Source organism: Taeniopygia guttata, chromosome 7 (assembly GCF_048771995.1).
Source record: "Taeniopygia guttata chromosome 7, bTaeGut7.mat, whole genome shotgun sequence".
NCBI classification, from domain to species: Eukaryota; Metazoa; Chordata; class Aves; order Passeriformes; family Estrildidae; genus Taeniopygia; species Taeniopygia guttata.
In genome coordinates, this window is record NC_133032.1 from 21,378,098 (window position 1) to 21,399,391 (window position 21,294).

A 21,294-nucleotide genomic window follows, 5' to 3' on the forward strand; every position below is an offset into this window, starting at 1 on the left:
CAGACCACCCTGCAGTCATGAGAGCATCTGAGCTGATCTGCTCCCCAGGAATGGCAAGAGCTGATGCAGCTTCCACCTCGCATGCCCCAGAAGAACAGCAGGACCATGCCTCACTGCAATGTCCCCTTGGCCATGACACAGTGTGGTTGGGGTGGCATTTGGGGCTGTGCAAGTAGCAGACAGTGCCCACAGCAGTGTGGTCTCCTCTGGGATTTGACAGACAAGAGGTGGCTGCCACTGGGCTGCAGTGCTGCCAGCTAAAGCACACCATGCAGCAAAGGAGAGTGCAGCGACCTTTGGAGGGACGAAGTGAAAGCAATTCCCGTGGTTCCTCCACAGGAGCAGCAATATCTAGTGAGGGGGAAATGCAGAGGGAATCTGAAATCTCAATAATTGCTTGTGTACATGCTGCCCAACATGTTTTGCTGGAACACCTCCAGATGTGCTGCTGAGATCCATGAGGAAAGGTGCTTTCCTTGAGAGATGGAGTGAGAAGTGCAGGACCCAAGCACAAGGCTGGCTGACCTTGCACAGGGGGTGGCTGCTGGGGCTTGTGCTTGCAGTCTGACCCAAACTGTGAGGCTTCATCCCCCATTGCCCCTAATGTCCTCTCAGATGGTTTCCTAGCAGGAGGGGCAGGTGTGCCAAGAGAAAACCACGTTGCCCAGATGGTTGGTTTGCAGAGCCCAGCTGGTGATTTATCCAGAACTCGCTGCCATGCACACACGAGGGGCTCTGCCATCATCTGGCTGGGGTGGTTCCATATTCATATTACTGGCTCCCTTACATCCAGATGATCCCATAAATCATCCATGAGATTTATTCCATACCAGCAGTTGCAAAACAGAGGTAAAATGCCTGAGTGGGATTTCCTGCTTTTTTAGAGCCGGTGCTTTGAACTGGCAGTGCCAGTTCTGTGGAGGATATAGCTATAGTGTTAGGAACAGAGACTGCAAAGCAAAGTTCTGGGAAAGAGATTAAAATGCATTTCTGATCCTGGAAGAATTGATCAGCTCATCATTGGAAAGCTCCCTTCAAGTGTTTTAACAGTGGAAATCAGCCTTTCAGATGCTTTCTGTGCCAAAGGCTTCCATTTACTGTATCAAACAGAGTGACTACTGGAACCACCAGGCTTCCACATGCTGTTCTAACAATTAACTCCACAGTGCCCTTATTCAGTCAGTCTCAGCAAATTTATAGGGCTTTTCCAAAGGTCCAACTAGCCATTAGATGATCCAGCCATTTCATCTTCAAATGACATAGAAAGTCATGCCTGCCTGCCCTCAGCTTTCCACCCCAGACACTGGTACTGGTACCAGGAGCAAGAATACACGGTGCCCAAACCCACTGCTATTTGCAGGGGAGCAACTGGAATCACCACCCAGGGACTGAGCCTCCTTGCAGCTCTTGGTCCTGGAGAGCTCTGTGGGCCCTAGCAAGACCTGGGCAGGGAGCACAGGAGATGGAGGGTTCCCAAGTCTCTGAAAGATCCTGTGTTGCTGAGGGGAGCATTAGATTTGGCTGCAGTTTAGGAGTTTCTTTGATTTTACAGTTTGATAGGAACGGGAACAAACAGAAGGTCAGTGTCAATCCTGGCAGGAGGGATGTAACTCAGGGGCACACAGGCTATTCTGCTGAAGGGGCAAGGCAGCCACACTAGATACCACTGGCTTCTGGGGTGTGGATTCTGGGAGATGTCCAGCTGCAAAATTAGAATAGTCAGTCCCCTCTAGTCAGCTGTGGGCTATAGCTAGATCCAAGGATGCTTCAAAACCCTGCACTTAGTCAGGCTGCTTAGATACTGGCACCAAAGGTTGGTCCTGAACTGGATTTGGATTTGATCATTCTTGAACCTGGTTAGTGCTTTTATTTAAGATTTGCCTGTGAGACCATTTCAGCTGTGAGATAAGTGCATGACTGCAGTCTGATTTGCTCCCTTGTTTGTTGCTGCTGTTCTTTTCTTGTTGCTGCTTTTTTATTTGAAGAGTCTTGTAGTGAATTATAAAAAGAGGATTTTAATTCAGGAGACCTTGATGACTTATTATGCCTTATCACTGCTTAGGCATGGAGTACAGCTTGTTCTTTTTTTTAATTCCCCCACTTGTTTATCTCCCACATCTCCTCCACCACTACTACCACTCTGAGGTAAATCACAAGAACTCTCCTCCATTAGAAAACGGCATGGTACTTTTTCAAGTGATTCACTCAAGCAGGAGTGGGCAAACACACTTTCATCCTTTTTTTTCTGCTACTGTTTGTTGGCATAAAGTGGCAAGTGTCCCAGGGACATTTCATAGGTGCTGGAAAATTTTGCTAAAGTGGTGGTGTTTCTTTATATGGCCAGTCGGGAACAGATTTGCCCTTCACGTAGCAAAATCAGTGAAAGTTCATAGGAGTGGATATGCTTTAGAAGTACTTTGATCACATATACTGGGAGAAGAATGCTGGCAAATATTCCTGTTATCTTGTCCTAAATTTATTTCAGAAGGCTGTGTAGCTCACAGTGGTTGGTTTCAGCTCTCTGGCACTGACAATCTTGCAGCAGGGCCAGCACTGTTGATAGATCTCCCTTGGGCTGCGATGTCACCTGACTGCTGAGCAGCAGTGATGTCGGCTGCTGTTTTCTGTTGGGACTTATCTTTCCATGGATTCCAAGTTCAGGTCTCTCTGGTTTAAGTTTTGGAGGTGTTTTGAGTGCACTTTGCAAACATTCTGAGTACAGATGCTGCTCTTGCTACTGCTGTGGGTTCTGGAGCCACGGGGGGAGCAGGGCAGGCAGGGCCAAGCTGCTGCTCAGAGCTTGGCTCGTCAGGCACAGCAGGCTAAGATGTGTGGGAAGGAACTAACAAACCCTTCACTGTAGTTCTGGGGCAGAGATAATCCTCTTGTGCCTGGGCTGGCACATGCTGGCATGAAGAACCAGTGGCACTTGCCTACTGTGTAGCAAGAGCAAGTGTGCACATCCCTCTTGAGCAAAATGCAAAATCTAGCAATATTTGTAGCTGGCCTGTCTGGGCCTTGCTCTGCAGCTGGAGCGACCCAAGGGACTCTGTCCTGACATTGATCACAATGGAGGGACAGGTAAAGATCACTTCAGCTACACACTTGGCTTTCAGTCTTTGCTAGGGGACTTCAGACATCCAAGCTGCAAATGAGAAATTCCTTGAGGAGGCTTTTCATCAGAGAGCGCTGGAAACCACTGATTCCAGATAAAGTCAGGTGTGCCTCGGGATTTGTATCCATGCACTTTTGCTGCTATTGATATTCTGATCAAATATCTCCAGTTCCAGCCTCAGCATTGAACTTCTCCTGGGATATCAAGTGTATCAAATCTCTCCTCCCTGAGGACTGACAAAAAATGTGGCACAATTTAAATGTAATATTAGAGCAAGTGAATCCTCTCCTGTATGTGTTTCAGCTACCATCAAGTTTGCAACCACCCAGTTGTCACCTATGCATGCTTCACACATTGGGTCCATGTCTTTCCTCTGTGCTGTGCTTTAGAGGCTGTTTTGCTGCATTACAGAAAAACTGAGAGCCAGAGTTTCATTTTGTTGTGTGTATCCTCAAAACAAGACGAGTTTTCAGCACTGGCATTTAGAAAAACCCACCTCAGGCTTGTTCACTGAGGAAGCTCCCACTAGAATAAACACACATACTCACTGCCAATGCAATTATCGTGGTATCACTTCCTCTGACAATAACTTGCTCCAGCTTTTTAACTTCTTCTAATTATGTCAGTCTTTTTCTTAACTACTTTCTGCTGTTGGTCTCCTACCCAGGGAGAGGGTGGTGGCTGGTGAGGGAAGTGTGCTACTCGATGCCCCGCCTGGGCTGCACAGGCTATAGCAGTGGCACAGCTGGATGAGCACACACAGGGTGCTGGTGTGAGACCCCACTTTTGCAGGCATGGGGCTGCACTGCCATGCAGCACTGCCAAAGCCACTTGGCACTGGCTGAGACACTTGTTGCCAGTGGCTGCAGAAAATAATAGAATGGTATTCTTCTCTCTGAACAGATGTCAAGAACTACCTGCAACTGCAAAGCAGTGGAAGGCGGGAAGGCCAGCGAGCCCGGCTCATCAGCCCCACCATCTATTTGCCCCAGAGTGCTGTCTGCATGGTTTTCCAGTACCAGGCATGGGGCAGCAATGGGGTGATGCTGCGGGTCTGGCGGGAAGCCAGCCAGGAGCACAAGGCACTGTGGGTCATCACGGAGGACCAAGGGGAGGAGTGGAGGGAAGGCCGCATCATTTTGCCGAGCTACGACATGGAGTACCGGGTAAGATGCTTGCAGAAGGTGTGCTGGACCAGATAGACTTCTCCAGCATCTTGATTTCAGTGTTTCAGAGCTCAGACCCATTCATCATTGGGAAATGTGGCTGTTTTCTTTGTGTTTCTCAAGTTACCATAGTAACTAAGCTACACTGTTTGTTATTCTGAGAGTGCCTGTCTTCTGCACAGACTTGGGCCTTTGTTCATCCTGTTGCCTTTCATATTCCTCAGATCTCCCATTTTGCAAATATTCTCCCTTTTTCATATTTTCTTCTTTTTTTTTCTTCTTTTTTTTCCCCTTCAGTTTGTTGTGTGCATTTCTTTCCCCGCCAACAAAGGTCATCAGATAGCCTGACCAGAGGCAGATGTGCAGCTCCAGGGAGCAAATCCAGCAGCCAGAAGTAGGAAGCTGGGAGGGAGCACAGCCAGCTCTTAAGGGTGGGCAGCAAACAGCCATTCTCCAGCCTCAGCTGTGCAAGTGTTGCCATAGGAGAAGGAAGAGGGAATGCAGGCTCGTTTGTGAATCCTCTTCAGCCTAGATCAGTGGGCTGGGTGCAGGGCTGTGGGATCATGGCCCTGTCCCACTCTCAGAGATCAGTGGAAGAGAAGGGAGAAATGGAGCTGTGCTGCCTTGCCACAGCCACCTGAACCCCTCTGGCACAGCTGTGCCTGCACCCCATGGAGAGGTTGCTGCTTCCAGGAGTGTCTTTGGCATGGCTGTCCCTTCCGGGCAGCGTGCCATTTGCCAGGGAGACAGCGCTACTGGTGTCACTTGTTAATGAGCATCAGCACAACATCCAGCACCCTCCAAGGCAGAAGGAAATATGGACTTCCAGGCTTGAAGCAGCACTTTAGTGACCACCCTCGTGGGGAGCCTTGCTCCAGCCAGCTCCCAGCCTTGACCCTGACCCAGGGATCTGCTGCTGTCAGGCCACTGACCCCTCCAAACTGCTGCCTCCCACGTGGGTTGAAGCCCTGAGCTTGGGACCCACAGCCCAGACATTCCATTGCTGTGCAGTCAGATGCTCAGCCCTTCAGGGAGGTGTCCTTGCAGGCAGGCAAGGCACCTTAGGTGAAAGGGGGCACCTAATATGGGGAGAGGAGGCTTGTGAAGTACATAGCCCTAGGAAATTATTTGGACCCTTAGAATCTGAGTATCACTAGGGCTGGAAAAAGCCACCAGGATCATCAAGTCCAATAATTAACCCAGCATCATCATGTGCAGCACTAAACCCTATCCACAAGTGCCACATCCACATGCCTTTTGGACACTTCTTGGGATGGTGATTCCAGCACTTCACTTGGCAGCCTATTCCAATGCCTTCAGAGTTGGCAGGGGGATATAAAACAAAAGCTTTGCACTGGAGCTGCCTGACTAGTTAGTTTGTATGGGTTTGGCTTTTTAATAAAATACCAGAAAACACAATATGCCTACAGATAAGAATGATGGGCACTGGCTGACTACTTTGTGTGCTAAACAATATACCAACATGCTGAATAATGGCGTCATTATGTAAATATTCCACGTGTCTCCACTCAGCAGTTCTTACAGCTAACAACTCTACTTGTTTTTGTAAATATATTTTGCCTATGATTGAGTTGGAATAAGCTGACCCTTCTCCTCTGACATTTCCATACTTCTTATGTAATGTTGAAGGGAACAGCACTTTACAGTTAATGTAGCTGTGCATTTTGTAGCCTTCCCTTCCTTTTTGTGATCATAGCTCAGTTAATACCATGGGCCAAAGCTGCTGCTGCAGTAACTCAGAGTTATGCCACTTGCACCATCTGTGCAAGGGCTAGCAGGGGGTTCACTGAGTCTTTATTCCTCATGAGAGGCATTTAACTGAAAAAATTGCAAGCCAAGAGCTGCCAGGCCAGGCAAAGATCTCTCTGTTGAACCTGTCCACGCACAGCAGCTTTCCCTAGGAAAGGGCTGGCAGAGGCAGGGCAAGGAAGCAGGACTAGTGTCAGGTGATCCACGGGTCTGTAGGGAAAGCTCGGAGCAATTTCCCACCCCTTCCTCTGGGAGCCGCAGCCACTCTCCATCGGTGGTTTTAAGCTGGGAAGTGCCCAACTCAGCATTGACATTTCTGTCCTGATTTCCCACAGATCGTGTTTGAGGGGTTGATCCGCAGCGGGCACTCGGGAGAGCTGGCCCTGGATGACATCCGGCTAGGCACTGAGATCCCGCTGGAGAACTGCATGGGTACGTGCTGCGTCCCGCCGTGGGGGCAGGGACAGAGGGGGCAGCTTGGGCTGGACAGCCTTGGCTTGCAAGCTGGCAGGGGCCACACCTCCCCTGGCTGAGTTACCAGGAGTTTCTGGATCTCAGCTGGGACTTTGATCGCCCGTGAAAGAAATGAGGGCGACTCAGCCTCTGGGGGACAGGGGCTCTGCCTGCGTTGGTGTGAGGAGGAGGAAGCACATGTCTCTGCCCCGCAAAGCTGAAAGAGCAGCTGCAGGTTACTGAGAACTATTCTATGTGATAAGGACATACACCAAATTTAAAAGGAAAGTGCTGAACAAAAGAAGCCAGCTGTCAGTCAGTATTACACACTTAGAGGGGCCAACGAGTTCAAAAGGAGTCTTCTCTAATAAGAAGAAAAAAAAAACAGCACAGAGGTTTTACAGCAATCTTAACAGAATAACAAAAGAAATTTTTGGCCTAGAATTCACCATTTCCCAAACCAGGCCAAAAGCCTGGTAAAAACAGAAAGGATTTAGGGAAAAAAAAGAAAGGAGCAAAAAAGTGTGTTTCAGCAGTTTGCAGGTGGAGTGATTGCCCTGCACTTTTCCTCTAGCTGGCATATCCATGCAATCACACTGATGGCTCTGACTGCTGTCTTGCTTGGGTGTGCATTTAGAGGTATCCCAGTTGAGCATGGGACCAGCAGTATTTAATTAGTGGGATCTCTGCTGAGAGCTGCCCAGAGCAGCAAGGTCCTGCTCCTTCTGCATGACCTGGGAGAAGCATGTTTCACTAGGAAGTGTCTCGCCCATCCTGAAGCCAATGGAAAAAGCAGAGAAGAGCCTCTCTCCCTTTTGGGCTTCGGAAGGCCCCATTCAGTGAAGCTGCTCTCCTCACCCCCACTAAGGGAGGATCCCAGTGCCTCCTAACCCAAGCAGGACAAACACTCTCTCCAAAGGGGTGTTTCTCAGGGGAGGAAGCACCAGACAAACCATGCTTGGGAAGAGCTGCATACATTGCTTGTCCCCCTATGCAGACAGGTGAGGGTGAAGATGGTGCAGAAACCAGCACTGATAATAAAACAGAGAACTAGAACTGCCCCAGAGAAGCTCTTAAGCACCATCAGTCCCCGTTTCTTTGATGCTTTGAACTCTGCTGGTCTCCTATCTGTCAAAGGAGCTAATACTTCAGATGTCAAATTCACAGTATTTAAGGCTTGACAGTGGTGTTTTAATCTCTTGCTTTCTATAGCATTAAAGAGAAGCAAGACCCATGATTAACACTAATAGTATTTCCTATCTAACTTCTTTGGAGCTCAGCAATTCACCTAGCTCCAGTCTTATTGCATCTTGGGCCTCATGAACCTAAAGCTTAATATTTCAAAAACAAAAGCATTCATAAATTACAAAGTTTCAAGCATTTTCAGCCCAAGAACCTAACTGCTACAGAAAATTATTTTACCTAGTCTAGGAAATTGAATGTGGATCTTAAAACCCATAAGGATTGTTTGTTTCAGATCATTTCCAGCAAAGGGTTCCCACTGCAAACTTTTAACATAACTTAGGGGTGATTTCCAGTTTCACCAAAATAATAATGAAATGGTAGCGATACTCTGCTGCTCTCTTTTATTCAGAGCCATGAGAATAGCTGACTCAAGCACAGGCTACTGGTTTTTCAAATATAATTCTTGGAAGTAATCTGATTCCTTTTTAGCATGAAAGAATGCTAATAAGTCACAATAATTTTTTCCTTTGACAAATATGTCATTTGCATTTTGAACCCGAGTGATGATTTCATAGCACTCAGTAGAGCCAGAGTCTGCTTCTGTGACTCACAGGCATAATACAGAAGTAATCTAAAAATAATCAGAAGTCTATTACTTCTACAAGAAAGTAATCAGTAGTAAGTACCGATTATTGCTTTTCAGATCCAGTAATTTGTAATAGATTACATCTTCAAAGTATCTTGAAAGAAGGAAAACTATCACTTGCCTCTGTTTCTTGTCACTGTGAGATAGAGAGGAGCAGGGCATCACTACCCAGAATTAACATAGTTCCTGTGTGAGAAACAGTGCCAGAGTTGAGCCAGAAACCAAAACCACTTTTGGAAATTTAGGGGGTTTCAGGATTTCATCACTGGGCCAGGTGAGGCTTTGTCATTGGATGACTCAGGCCAGCCAGGCTGAATCCAAATGACCCTCAACCTCAGACATATTTTTCTCTGAAGTGTGTTTGAGTCTGCTTTGAGTGAAACTTTTTGCGTGTGTTTGGTTCCCAGCTGGGGCCAGGTTTCTCATGGTCCTGGCTGAGGTTGGCTGGCTCCTGATGCTGTCCCCAGGAGTGGCTCCTGTGGGGCACAGCCACATGCCTGCTTCGCTTGGCCACTGCAAATCAAGGGTGACATGAACTGGGGGCTGGGTGTGTACTCCCCTCTCTAATACAAGCTTTTGTTTTTCCTCTGCAGAACCCATCACAGCTTTCCCAGGTGAGAACTCCTACTTTCCAGGTAAAACTGCACTTCTCTCGGTGGTTTTGTTCTGCTGGCATGGGCTTTTACATCGAAGGAAAGCAATGTGTGTGCTTGTACAAACAGCAAATGTTCTGAGCACTGAAATGGCAAGTGTGTACTAAACCTCCCCCACCACAGCAGCAGGAGATGGCATCCTCTGACTTCTGCTAGCTGACAGGGAACAGGCAAGCGGGCAAGTCCCCCATCTTGGGACTGAATAGCATTAGCTCCTGAAGAGCAGCTAAGCCTAAAATAGGAAGGTTGAGGAGTAAAGAGTAGTTTTCAACTGACTTAAATGGAAAAAAAGAGTAGCCCGTTAAAAGTGAAATCTGGTGGCAGTAATTCACATTGTTGTGAGGGAAGGTGGTTCTCTAGTTCACAGATGCTGTGGCAGCAGCAGTGCTCAGTGCTGGCAAAGGAGGGTGGGGCCAGTCTGCTTGGAAGGGGAAAGGAGTTGGGAGGTATAAGTGAGAGAGCAAACTGACACGAGAAGCTCTGAAGGTGACAGTGAATAAAAGGAGAACAAGGTGAAAATGGTACATTTAACAGCTTAATACTAGCCTGGAGAATAAAACCAACACTTCTCTGATCAAACCTGCAGGGTAGGAGAAAAGGTGAAGAACTCCAAGGAACTGCCTCTCTCTTTTCAGGGGGGGGGTTGCTGTTTGTCTTGCTCTGTGGTAGGAAAAACTATCTACTTTTGAAGACATCAGTTTAGTCTGAGAGGTTTATGTGTTTTTTAAATTTGGATTTTGTTTTCCTGCCTGCCTCTTCAGGAATGTGTCTGGGGGTTGTGTTGTGATTAAGAGCAAACTTGGGAGCTCCCCTTAATTTTGAGAGTTGTTTTGTCAATTCAATCAACATGCCCTTTGCTCTCAGTGGGACATGATGTCTGTACTGTGCTGGTGAACTGTAAGAACTGGCTGGACTGTACCCTAAAAGCAGCTGCATTTCCATGTGGGCAGAGCTGTCTCTCCTGGTGTGAGCACTGGGAGCGGTGGCAAAGGCGGCGCTGAGACTGAAACGTGCAGCTCTGTCCCTGGGGATTCAGGCTGTGGAGTGTTACCAACGTGAGGGACAAGTGCAGGGCCTAACACCATGTTTTACAGTCATACCCACACCGTAACAATGAGGAATTCTGCTTGTTTATAGGCTTATTTATCTGATATTCAGGCTTGTGGTGTTACTGAAAAGCTTCTGTGATATTCTCAGGTGGCAGTTAAAGCCTCACAACCATTCATGACTTCCACTATTGCTCTATGTTCTCCTAGGCCTGGTCTGGTATCTATTCTGCAAACACCATCTTTGTCTTTTGGGACTTGTTACAGTTTGAACCTTTCTCTGGGTCCTCACATTCTATTCTGCAGTCTTATCCTAAAGTCCTGCAAGTTCATATTGTTTGTCTTCCCTTTTGCCCCTGCCCTGCTGCCTGAGTGCCTCCACTTCCCCATCGTATTCCACAGGGCACACTGGCTTGGGAGAAACAGTGAGGTCCCTGAGCAACACAGGCAGATGCTACTACAGGCACACCTCCCCTTCCCACTGGAACTTGCCAGCTTGTTCCAGCAGCTCCTGCCCATTCCTGGCTCCCTGAAGGACATCCTAGCACTGGTCATAACAGGGGAGCAATTGCAATTGCAGCAAAAGGTTGAAAAGGTGTCCTTGGATGACAGGCAGGCATAGATGGCACAGAGGGTTGGAGTGACCTGGGAAAAAGCAAAGTGCAGAGAGAAGAGATGAAGAAGTGAAGATGAAGACTGGAGACAATTACATGATAATTAAAATGAAGGAGAGACAGGCATGCCCAACAGGAGAGGGTAAAACGAGGGAAAGAAGTCCCTGGCTGGAGAAATAACTATGCATTAATTACTGAGATGTTCTATAGCCCCCACTCCTGCAATTATATGATGAGCTGAAAAAGTCAGATACCATTAAAAATAATAGCAAATTCTTCCTCTCCTGGCTTGGGAGCAAAGCTGAAAATAAGCACCTTACAGACTCCAGGATCACAAAGCAAATAATAAGAGAATTTGTGTAGGTAAAATATGTTTAACCTAGTGGGTCGGGACCTTATAGGACCAGGAAAGTGTGCTTCAACTGTACTGCATTTGAGCCTTAATGCATTCCACCCTTAAAGGAAGGGTACAACAAGTGTCTGGAAGCAAGGAATTAGATACATACCAGGCTAGAAATAACAGATATATTCAAAATAATGCATGGAGAAAAACCATGGGGAGAATTTGCCTTTGGGACTGGTGGATTCTCTCCCTGCGAGTATCCTGAAATCAAAATAGAGATATCTCCCTGGAGCAATGACAGGTAGCAGTTATGGGGTTGAGAGTGACACTGGTTTTGTGGCATTCAGATTAGATGAGTGTAATACTTGCTTTCAACTGTGTCATCTAGGAAAAGTCCAGCTGTGTTGCTTGTCCACAGCAGTTAATGTCAGTGATTTCAGGAAGGAGTATGAGCTGTGACACGGCAGTGGCAGAGCAAGGCAGGCAGCCCTCCAGGCAGCTTTCTGGAAAGGATTTTCTCCTTTTTTTTTTTTTCCCCAAATGACTATTGCTTTTCCTTCTTTGGTTTTGATTCTCAGTGCAAAACTCCAAAACTAGTCCCTATAGAGTCTTCCCTATTGAAAAGAGAATGGCAATACCTGGCCAGGTTGGAGGTGTGAGCACTAGCAGCACAACCACATAAAATATCCACCCTTTAGGGATTAAATCACGTTTCCACTGACTGGTGTTCCAACCTGTGCCATAAACACAGCAGCCACAAACTTGACAGCAACAGCAGGAGGCAGTTCTTTATTAAGACGAGAGCACTAGTGAATAAATGAGGAAGGGCAAGTGTGTGTGTGGCAGAAGGCAAAGGGGAGTGGAAAAATTATTAAGTTAAGAAGATGGATCTTTTTTTTCCATCTCCCTGAGCAGTGAACTTTTCCACTGATATAACAGAAAACTTCCAGAGAGCAGCAGATCCAGTAAAAACAGAGCTGATAACATCAGCTCTGTGCTGAGTGGATGGGCAGCTATATTTAGTGTCTGGCAATGTAAGGAAGAACAATCATTAATGTTGGGAATTGGCTTCATTAGGGCCTAGAGACAACTGAGTGTGATTCCTTAATGACTTCAGTTGCTAAATGAACTTTCCAGACTTCTGCTATCTCCTCAGCGGGACCATGAGGTGCGGAAACGGGGGTTGAGGAAGGGCTTTGCACCACCCCTCATTCTAGAAGCCCTGGCTGAGACATCTGGACTGGGTTAGGGCCAAGTAGGGGCTGTCCTGAAGCTGCAGCAAGCTTGAGTTCCCCAAGGGACCTTTCCCACAAGCAGGATCATCTGCACTACATCATACTGCTTCCCTCCATCCCCAGGCAGGCAGAGGGCAGAGATGCACGGGGAAGGGGCAAGGGCTGCAGGCTGGGCACTATGGCATGTGCTCCTCACCCACCCTTTGTACACTCAGCCTTCCACTGGGCAATGTACAGCCACCAGGAGGAAGCCTTCCTCCCACTCTCTTGACACTCAGGAGCTGTTGTCACCCCTGACACCTGCCCCTCTCCCCATCCCAGTTTCCACCATGGGACCTGGTGCGTATCAGTGGTGTGAGAGGCTGTTTGTAAATCTCTCACTGAAACAAAGTGCTACGTAAGCAGAGACTGTCACCAAGTGTAAACACAAGCAGCAAGCAGCCCCACAATATCCCTGGGGTCAGCCCAGCACCCCCATGCTGTCAGACACAGGAGAGGTGTTGCTGATCCAGTGGGGACGGTGCTGGGTCACATTCGGGTCTGGGCCAGCTCAGCCAGCTGCATCTGTGGAGGGAGACAGTGGGGGGTTATCAGTGAGGCTCAAGGCAGCATTGAACACGCTCAGCCTCACAGGGAGCTGGCAGCAGCCCCCATGGGATGTCCCACACTTCCACCCCCATGCAGGCGGCTGAGGGGCAGCAGCTGCTCGGGGAGGCACAGGGATGTGCTGTTTTCATTCCCCCAAACCAGCATGACCAGTGGAGTTAGGGAAAGAGGTCAGAGGGCTGCCTGCTCCCTATCTTTGCCATCCTCAACACACAGCCCAGCCTGTATGCCCCTTCTGCAGGCACTGTTAGGGGACAGGAGGGACAGGGCCACCCCCACTCTTGATGGTGAGGGGCAGCTGGGGTGAGACAGGTTGAGAGCGCGCGGCAGTTAGGCTTCTCCTGAGACACCCGACTTTCTTGCCTACAATGACAAATATGTGGGTGCTTCCCAGCCTCCTGCTCTATAAAAGCAGGGTTTAGTCTTGCTTGTGTGGTTTTTTCCTCGCTTTTGAGGGGGTTTGTTGTTGTTGTTGTTGTTGTTGTTGTTGTTGTAGCTATTCATCTGGGTGCACTGTTCATTCTTGGTTTTAGTCCCTGTGCCCAGTTTTTGGGGAATAGGGACAGGAGAAAAGCCTTGTCAGTGGCAGAGGAACCATCATTTTGCCTCATCTCCTGTGCCACTAACAGCAAAGCCATCACCATCCCAAATTTCCAGCCGGTGACTGTGGTGTTAGGCAGTGTTTGTAGGGGAGGGCAGAGGCTGTGCTGCAAGATGCCCTTGTTGCTGGCAAAGCTGAGTGCATCCTGCACTGTTTTGTATTTTCCTCTTGGCATCCTCCAAGCCTGCTCAGGAAACCAAGCTGGAGTTTAGTTAGCACAGAGCTGAACAATGTGCTGACATCAAACTCAGGAGCCCCCAAAGTTCTGCTAGCCAGTACCGAGTCGGGGCTGCCCCCCACTAGCCAGCCAGGGGCAGGAGGAGAGGGTGAGCACAGGAGGGGAGTCACTGTGTCCAGCAGTAGAGCAAACCCTCCTGAGAATTTCCATGGGAACTTCAGCCACCTTGAAGTAACCAGCAAATGAACGTGGTGCAAAAATACATCCCTCCCTGGTTATTTGCAGCTCCCCCCGAGTGCTGCTGGGGGGTGGGAGCAGCGTGTGCGGGGGCAGTAGCGCAGAGCGGTCCCTGCACAGAGCCGGCGCTGCCGCTGTGCGCAGCCTGTGCAGGGCTGTCCCCGTGTGACCCGGCAGGGACAGCAGCCCGGCAGCTCTGCCCTGCAACACCCACAGCTGCAAGAGTAGGAAGGGTTGACCATCGCCGGGCTGAGTCTGGGCACTGCCTGCCCGTGAGTTCAAGGGGGCCAGGTGCTTTTCCAGCCCTCCTGAGGTGTGTTGCTTTGTCAGCATGAATTCATAGTCCTGGCTTGATGAAGCTGCAGAGAGCATGGGTTCCTTGTCTGAATATCGGGCTGAATTTTGCAGCCTGTGCCCTGTAAATAATTATAACTGTCCCTTCTCACTTCAAGAAATACTAAGGAAATCTGTGTAGGTCTGTGAATGGGGCACCTAGTGAGACTAGACCTGTGTGCAGAACACTTTCAACAGAGAACTTCTTCTCTGTTTTTTCAGTAAAAATGACAAACGCTTCTCCCTGTAATCTCTTTCCCAGTCTCCTGTGGTAACTTCCTCGGCCATCTGAGATCATGCTTTTCTTCCAATCATGAACATGATGTGTTTTGTCACTGCTTGACAACATCTGCCATGTGGAGACAAAACCAGGTGGCTGATCTGGAGATGGCCAAAATAAAGAAGGAAAAAAAACATTCATTGATGCCAGAAATAACAGTAATAATAGTGCATATGGAATTTGTATTGCGTTCCAGGCAGCCTGATTAATTAAAAGGGAAGAGAAAGGCCCTTGAATATGTGGGCTCAGCAAATGCCAGGCTGTGCCCTCCCCAAGGAGCATGTCCTGTATCTGGAGGCGGCTGTGGGACCTCGTGTTGCTCCGTGCTGTACTCTTGAAAGCATGTGTGTTTCTTTTTGTGCGTCTGCATGCCTCCCACCTAGCAACCCTGTTCTGTGTCTCCTCCCCAGGGGCAACCCTCCTGCCAGGGACCGAGCCCACAGTGGACACGGTGTCAGTGCAGCCCATCCCAGCCTACTGGTATTACGTTATTGCCGCCGGAGGTGCTGTTGTGGTGCTGGTCTCCGTCGCGCTGGCCCTTGTGCTCCACTACCACCGGTTCCGCTATGCGGCCAAGAAGAGTGATCACTCCATCACCTACAAAACCTCCCACTATGCCAACGGGGCCCCTGTGGCTGTGGAGCCCACCCTAACCATAAAACTAGAGCAAGACCCCAGCTTGCGCTGCTGAGAGCCGAACAGGAACAAGAAAGCAAACAAAACACAAAACAGACAGACAGAAACTAAGACTTCAAATACGTTGCCTCAGTTTTGCACTTTTTCCTTACCTAGCATACGTGTGAACTCTTAGATATCTCCATCCCTTCTCCGTCCCCCAGCCCTCCCCGAATCTTTTACAAACTCTAAACTAATGCTGCATCTTGGATCGCCAGAAGAGACACACCGCCCCTTCACTTCAAAAGTGAACGCTCCCTTTCTATTACTTTTCAAGGATACTTGGGTTGTCAGGTGGGGGTTTATTTTGTTTTGTTGTGTTTGTTTGGGGAGTTTTTCTTTTTGTTGTTGTTGGTCAGCTTCTTTGGGTTTGGGGTTTTTTTTCTCCTCCCAGTAGGCAACCTGCAAGGGAACCTGATGGTGAGCTTGGAAGCTTGTGTGTGAGGCTCATGCGCATGCGTGCTAAACCTGAGCGTGAGTGTGCATGGGACTGTGTGTGTCTGACTGGCTGAATGTATATTTAGAAACAGCCCCTTTTTAATTTGTTGTTGCTTCCACTTGCACAGGGAATGCTTTTATTTTTGTTTTTGTTGTTGTTAATTTTCCCTCCTTCCCACATCCTCTCTGGAAGGTCTGGGACGTGTTTATGGTGAATGCCCTCATTTGTTTACTTGGGGAAGAGAGCAATGCTTTTTTGTTGCCTTATCTAGCTGTGGCTGGGTTTCTTGTTTGATATGGTGTTAATGTCTTGGGTGCAAATTGAGGAAAGGCCAGGCTGGACAGTGGGGATGTCCACCTAAGATGGCTAGAAGAATCCAGAGAGGTCCATAGAGGTTCAAAAAGCAAGATCTCTCCATTTTATTCTTTCTGCAGCCAACATGATAACACAGCCATTGTTTGGAAGAGGGAGGGGAAGCCCTCCTCTTCCCCCACCTACAAGTGAATCTATTTAAAGTTGCCTTATATCAGAGAAGCTCATAATGAATGTTTTGTTTGTATCTGTTAAAGCCAGCCTTAGGGTAACACTAGACTTCAGCAGGTCTTAGTGGATGCTAAATACTGTAGTTTCTTGAGAATTGAAGGTTTATTTATTTAATAAGTATCCTCACTCTGGGTGCTGATGGTTTTGCTTTTACACGGGAAAGGGGGAGAGGGCTCCTCCTTGTCTTTCTGCTAGAAATGTTCAAGGGACAAGTATAGTTCCCCTTTCTGGGTTTGGTTTTTTTCTTTCTGCCCAATCCATAGCTGCTGAATCATAAAAATTGCCCGTTGACTTTCTAGAATGTCAGTTTTGCGTTTGCTAATGTTCTGCTTCTTAGAGCGCCAGTAACATAGCAAGCCAAGCCCAGGCAGTGTGCCTGGGGGGCCCAGCTATTGCTGCTGCTTTAACTGGGGAGGCAAGGAGGAGCCTCCACACGCCTCCGACTGTTGAATGGCCCAGCGTATTGTAGTGGAAATGCCTTATATAAATTACTGAATGATGACATGCAAAAGTGGTTTGAATTTTTAACCCTAATCTGTTTGCAGGCAAAAAAAGTACCTCCAGTGAGCAAGGTTCTCCATCTTGTTTGTGTCCATCTGTGATGAGTGATCAAATTCCCTCTCCCCTTCTAAACTTGCTAGTGCCCGTCCCTCCTTTGTCCATTAATATTGCATAAAATTAATCAAGATGAGCAGCTCTGTTAACTTCCCTGTAGTCTTGAGCTGCCTTTTTGTCTGGGGAAAAAAGTAAAAATACAAAGTGTGCTGAAGTGGTATTGGCCCTCGTTGCAGCATAGCCAGGGGATGTCTGTCAATGGGGGAGTCACTCTATCCCCCTCCTTGCCTTAATTCATGCAGCCACTTTCAGTTCCCCATGCTGGTTGCACAGCAGATTTCAGTGGGATCCTCTCAGCTGCAGCAGCAAGTGTCTGAACAAGCAAGGAGTGCAGAAAAGCCCAGGGTGATGTGCCATGGTGAGCACATCAGGCGTGGTGGGTGCTCATGGCACTGCTGCTCCTGGGCCTGGCTCCCACAAGGTTTTTGAGAGCAGAAGGGACATGCCTGTCCCACAGGGCCAGAACGGACCCGGGGAGCTCCTGCCACCTGGAAGGCAGTGCCATTGAAAGGCCCCTAGAGAGGGGCTTCCAGGGCCAGAGTGCTTTCACCATCAGCCTCCTCATCACACAGCACTGGTGTTCAGTGCATCTGGTTTGGGATGTGGATTCCTATCCCCCTCAGTCAGCTGCAAATTAAAACAAATGTGAAATAGTGGCATGTGCTTACTTTCAGGTCAGCCCAAGCCATGTCAGCAGATACTGTCCCGTTTCCAAAGTCAGTTCAGTCTCCCTAATTCAGACAATTTCACTTTGACCAGGTTCACCCCCACAGACTTAGCAAGTGTGCATTGGTGTGTCAGAGAGGAGAATGTGGCACCCTGTCTTTTAAACCAAAATCACCAAAGACAAAACAGAAGGTCACTTCGAGATTTTTACTCCCAGTTCTCCCCTACTCCTTGAGCCCTGACATCCCCAGCATTGCCCAGTTGCCTGTGTGTGAAAAATATCTTGTGGAAATTTGAAATTCTTTGAAAATGTATTGTGTGGAATGTAATAAAATGATGATATTTTTATACAAATATCTGGGGTTTTTCTTTCTTCTTTCTTTGCTAATGAGCATGCTGTTGGTTGAAGCAAAGCAGAGTTCCAAAACTCTTTGGAGCATCAGGGCTATTCCTGTTAGCCAAGTGAAGCTCCAGATCCTGCCACGTGCAGACCCAGCTCCCAGCAGCACAGCTGCTGTGGGCTCCCTGCCTCGCTGCACTCAGGATCGGGCCATTAATACCAGCTTTTAGATCCATTACCTTTGTACCAATCCTTATGGGAGTTTTGGGAGGCTGGACTGACTCTTGGGATTGTTTGGGAATTTCAACAGTGTTGCCTAAGTGCTAAATTGCTCAGTGTGATTGCACAGGATTTCTCCAGCTGGGACAGGACATCCGACTTTGCAGGGCCCCTGGGGCTGCCCTGGCTGCCAGCTCAGCTGAGCCGCACGTCTGTCCCTGAGCTCAGCAAAAAACGGGCAAGCCATTAGCAAAATTAATAATGAAAACAGCAATGCTTTCCTCTCTGTGCAATCCCTGGTTTTGCATGTCAGACTGTGCAAGTGACCTGTATGCAAGTTTTTGGATAGCTGTATGTCCCCTGCTTTCCCTCCACCTGAGTCCTCCCAACTTGTTACAGGGACCTCTGCTGCAGCAGTTCTGCTTCCCATCTTCTCTAAGTGCACCCTTCACCCCTTCAGCAGAGTCAGCAGCATCACATTTCATGTGAAATATATTTTGCTGCCAGTTTGAGAGGTTTTTCCTTTCCTCTTTATTTTCTTTCTCTCATATTCTTTACCCTGGCATAAAGCTCAGCTTTGCAATGAAACTTCCTGACTTTACTAGGAATTCAGGCCATCAACAAAAAAATAATTCAAATGTGATCCCTCACACTGGCTATTCAAACACAAGCAAAGCTGAGGACCCATGCTGCTTTTTTGGGAGAGGGCTTTTTTTTCTGTAATTGTACAGCAAAGCAAATTACACTTGTAATTTGCATTTTGTACACTTCAGCGACTGTTCAAGCAAAATTCAAAACAAATATGCACATGTGAAAAACAGGGAGGGAGAGACTGACTGATGGCTTCCCAACAAGGAAGAAAAAAAACTCTGTTAAGTAAACAGACGAAAAGGGAGAAATCGTTCAGGATTAATTATTCTGTACGTGCGCCACAGACAGATTGGCCAGAGAGTTGGGTGCTGCTCAGGCTGCAGCACATCCTAGGCAAGAAAGAAGCTAAAATTAGCATGCTTTGTTTAAGGAAATAACCACAGCTTAGTGTGATTCTGATGCAAACTCTTCTGCCAGTAACTTCAGGCATTTAAGTGTCTACTTAAAACAAAAAAGAAGAAAACTTTCTAGGGGAGCAATGGGGGCTCTATTTTTCAGGGAACAGCATTGTGTCCTGTGTGTCACGGGGAGGCTTTGGGCGTGGCTCCCTAGTGGTGTGTGCTGTGATGGTGTCAATCTTTTTATCTTATCTCTACAGTTGGTGGTGTGCTGAAGGAGCAGCAGGGAGTCCATGGGCACTCTCTGTAAGCACTGGGGCAAAGCCAGTGCCTAGGGGTGATGGGAGAGTGGGAGCACTGACCTGGCAAAGCAAAGGGTGCCGTGGGAAAGGCTGTGCCTTGGCAATGTCAGAGTGCCTGAGATGGTTGATGGAGCAGGAGCAGGCTGCAGCGCTCATTCACCAGCCGCGGGACCGGCTGCACAGTTGGGTCAGCCTCCTGCCAGGGCAGGCACCTGCAGGATGGCACTTGGCAAAGGGACCCCAGAGCTGCTTGTCCCCGGGCTGTGGATGTGAGGTTGGCTTTTCCTGGCTTGGTGGAAGTGCCTCTGCTGCAGCATCAAGGGAACAAGGTAGAAACCAGGCTGTGCGTGGGGCTATGTTTGGATTCTTGTCCCTCTAGAAACCCTGTGAAAACCTACTGACATTAGCAGGGCCAGCCCCCACTTAGCCCATGTCAGGGCAGCGGAGTGAGGCGTGCAGACAGCAGGCAAGGCCCCGAGGCGAGCTTGGACAGCCGCTTGGCTTTCCGCCACAGCTCCTCCATCAGTGGCTTTGGCGGCTCTTAGCAGAGACTGCAGGCGTGACTGCCAGTTTGAGGAATCGTGTCGTTAGCCACTGCACTGTAAAAACAAACAGCAACAACGGGGAGGGTGAGAAACGCACCAGGATGCCACAGAGCCGCCAGCTTCTCGCCCAGCTCCGAGCCTTTGTGTGATGGCAGCGGGGTCAGTGCTGCCCGTGTGCCGAGGAGCTCCTCGGTTTGGGGTAGGTGAGCTCAGCACGGAGCACAGAACCTGCGTGTCTGGACCTGGGTTGTCCAGAGCTGAGGGAGAGGGAGAGGGAGAGGGAGAGGATTGCTCTATGTAATGCCACAGTCACACCGTACGCACACGTGCCACCGCCACCCTTTCCTTGGCCTGGTGCCGCTGCTGAGGAGAGGTGCAAAAGCGGAGCTGGAGAAGGGGCCAGGCTGCAACAGGGGGTGTGTCTGCTGCAGGGAGGGCTTGGCAGGGTACTCATTTTGGTAGTCCCCTTGGCCATCTGCCATGCATGCAGCAGGGCCAGGTGCCATATTTTGGAGGGCAGCACCAGGGCTGGAAATAGCTGCCTGCTCATGGCCACCTCCACACCAAACACCCAGCCTGGCTCCATGTCTCCTAGTGCTTTTGGTGGGGTGTCTTCACTTGCCCAGCCATACTTTCCCACCTTGTCTCCATATCGGAAGCCCAAGGATTGCAAGAGCATGCCCCCCAGTTTTACAATGGTTCTGTGGTGGTCTGAGGTGTGCACAGTTGGCTACCACCAGGGCAGCCCCAAGGCAATCTGAGAATAAGGTGCAGAGGTTCCTGCACTGCAGAGGAAGGCCGGGCCAGGGAGTGGCAGCTTGTTTGCTTTCTTTAATGCTTAACTGTAGCCAAAGCACTGTTTTAATTTGAAATTTGGCAGGGATTTATCCCTTCTGTAAACTAAAGTAGTCCTGTGTTTCTGAAGGAGTGGGAAAGAGAGAAGTGAGGTAGATTTTCAGCTGGAAATAGAGTAATGGGGGATTCAGAGGGAGTGTTTCTGCGTGGAGCCTGTGCTCTGCTTTGAGAAGTGCTTCTGCGTTTGCCGAGGGTGGGAGGTGTCACCCCCAGCCCCCGGAGCTCCCAGCCAGAGGAGCAGCGCTGCGCCGCCGCCAAGCAGAGCGGTGTCAAGGCGAGGCCACGGCGGCTGCTCTGCTGTGTCAAAACAAAATGATGTGTGTTGGAGTCACACTATTGCTGTGGAGAGGAAAGGACTGGGAATGAGCAATGAGAGAAAAGCAAGGATGAGAGCGGAGCCGGGGCTCTGTCTCGTTATGCCAAGACTGGGAAATGTCAATTTCTGACCCCGTTTTCCTAGCTTTGGCTGCATTTAATGTTTCATACCCTTATGGGCACTTGTTTGGCAGCAGAGCAGCGGTCTACCTCCTACGCTCCCTTCACTGCCCAGGATAGCACTGGCCAAAAGGGATGTTGCAGCAGCAGGAGAGAGGGGTGAGCATGTAGCTGGCTGCCCTCGAGTCCTTTCCACAGTGGGGAAACAAC

At 48.9% G+C, this 21,294-nt stretch overlaps 1 protein-coding gene across 10 annotated transcripts in view; it reads left to right on the forward strand.

The window, feature by feature from the left end:
- Nucleotides 1-21,294, forward strand: part of NRP2 (neuropilin 2) — an 88,720-nt gene that overhangs the window by 59,423 nt on the left and 8,003 nt on the right. For 4 of the 10 annotated variants that reach the window (XM_030277637.4, XM_030277639.4, XM_072932338.1 and 1 more), the window contains exons 13-15: nt 4,019-4,281; nt 6,387-6,483; nt 8,929-8,949. In XM_030277637.4, coding sequence (XP_030133497.3) covers nt 4,019-4,281; nt 6,387-6,483; nt 8,929-8,949 — 381 coding nt within the window. Of the gene's footprint in view, nt 1-4,018; nt 4,282-6,386; nt 6,484-8,928; nt 8,971-14,871; nt 17,754-21,294 lie in introns of those variants that run through there. The other 6 variants (XM_072932343.1, XM_072932337.1, XM_072932339.1 and 3 more) reach the window with 3 other exon arrangements.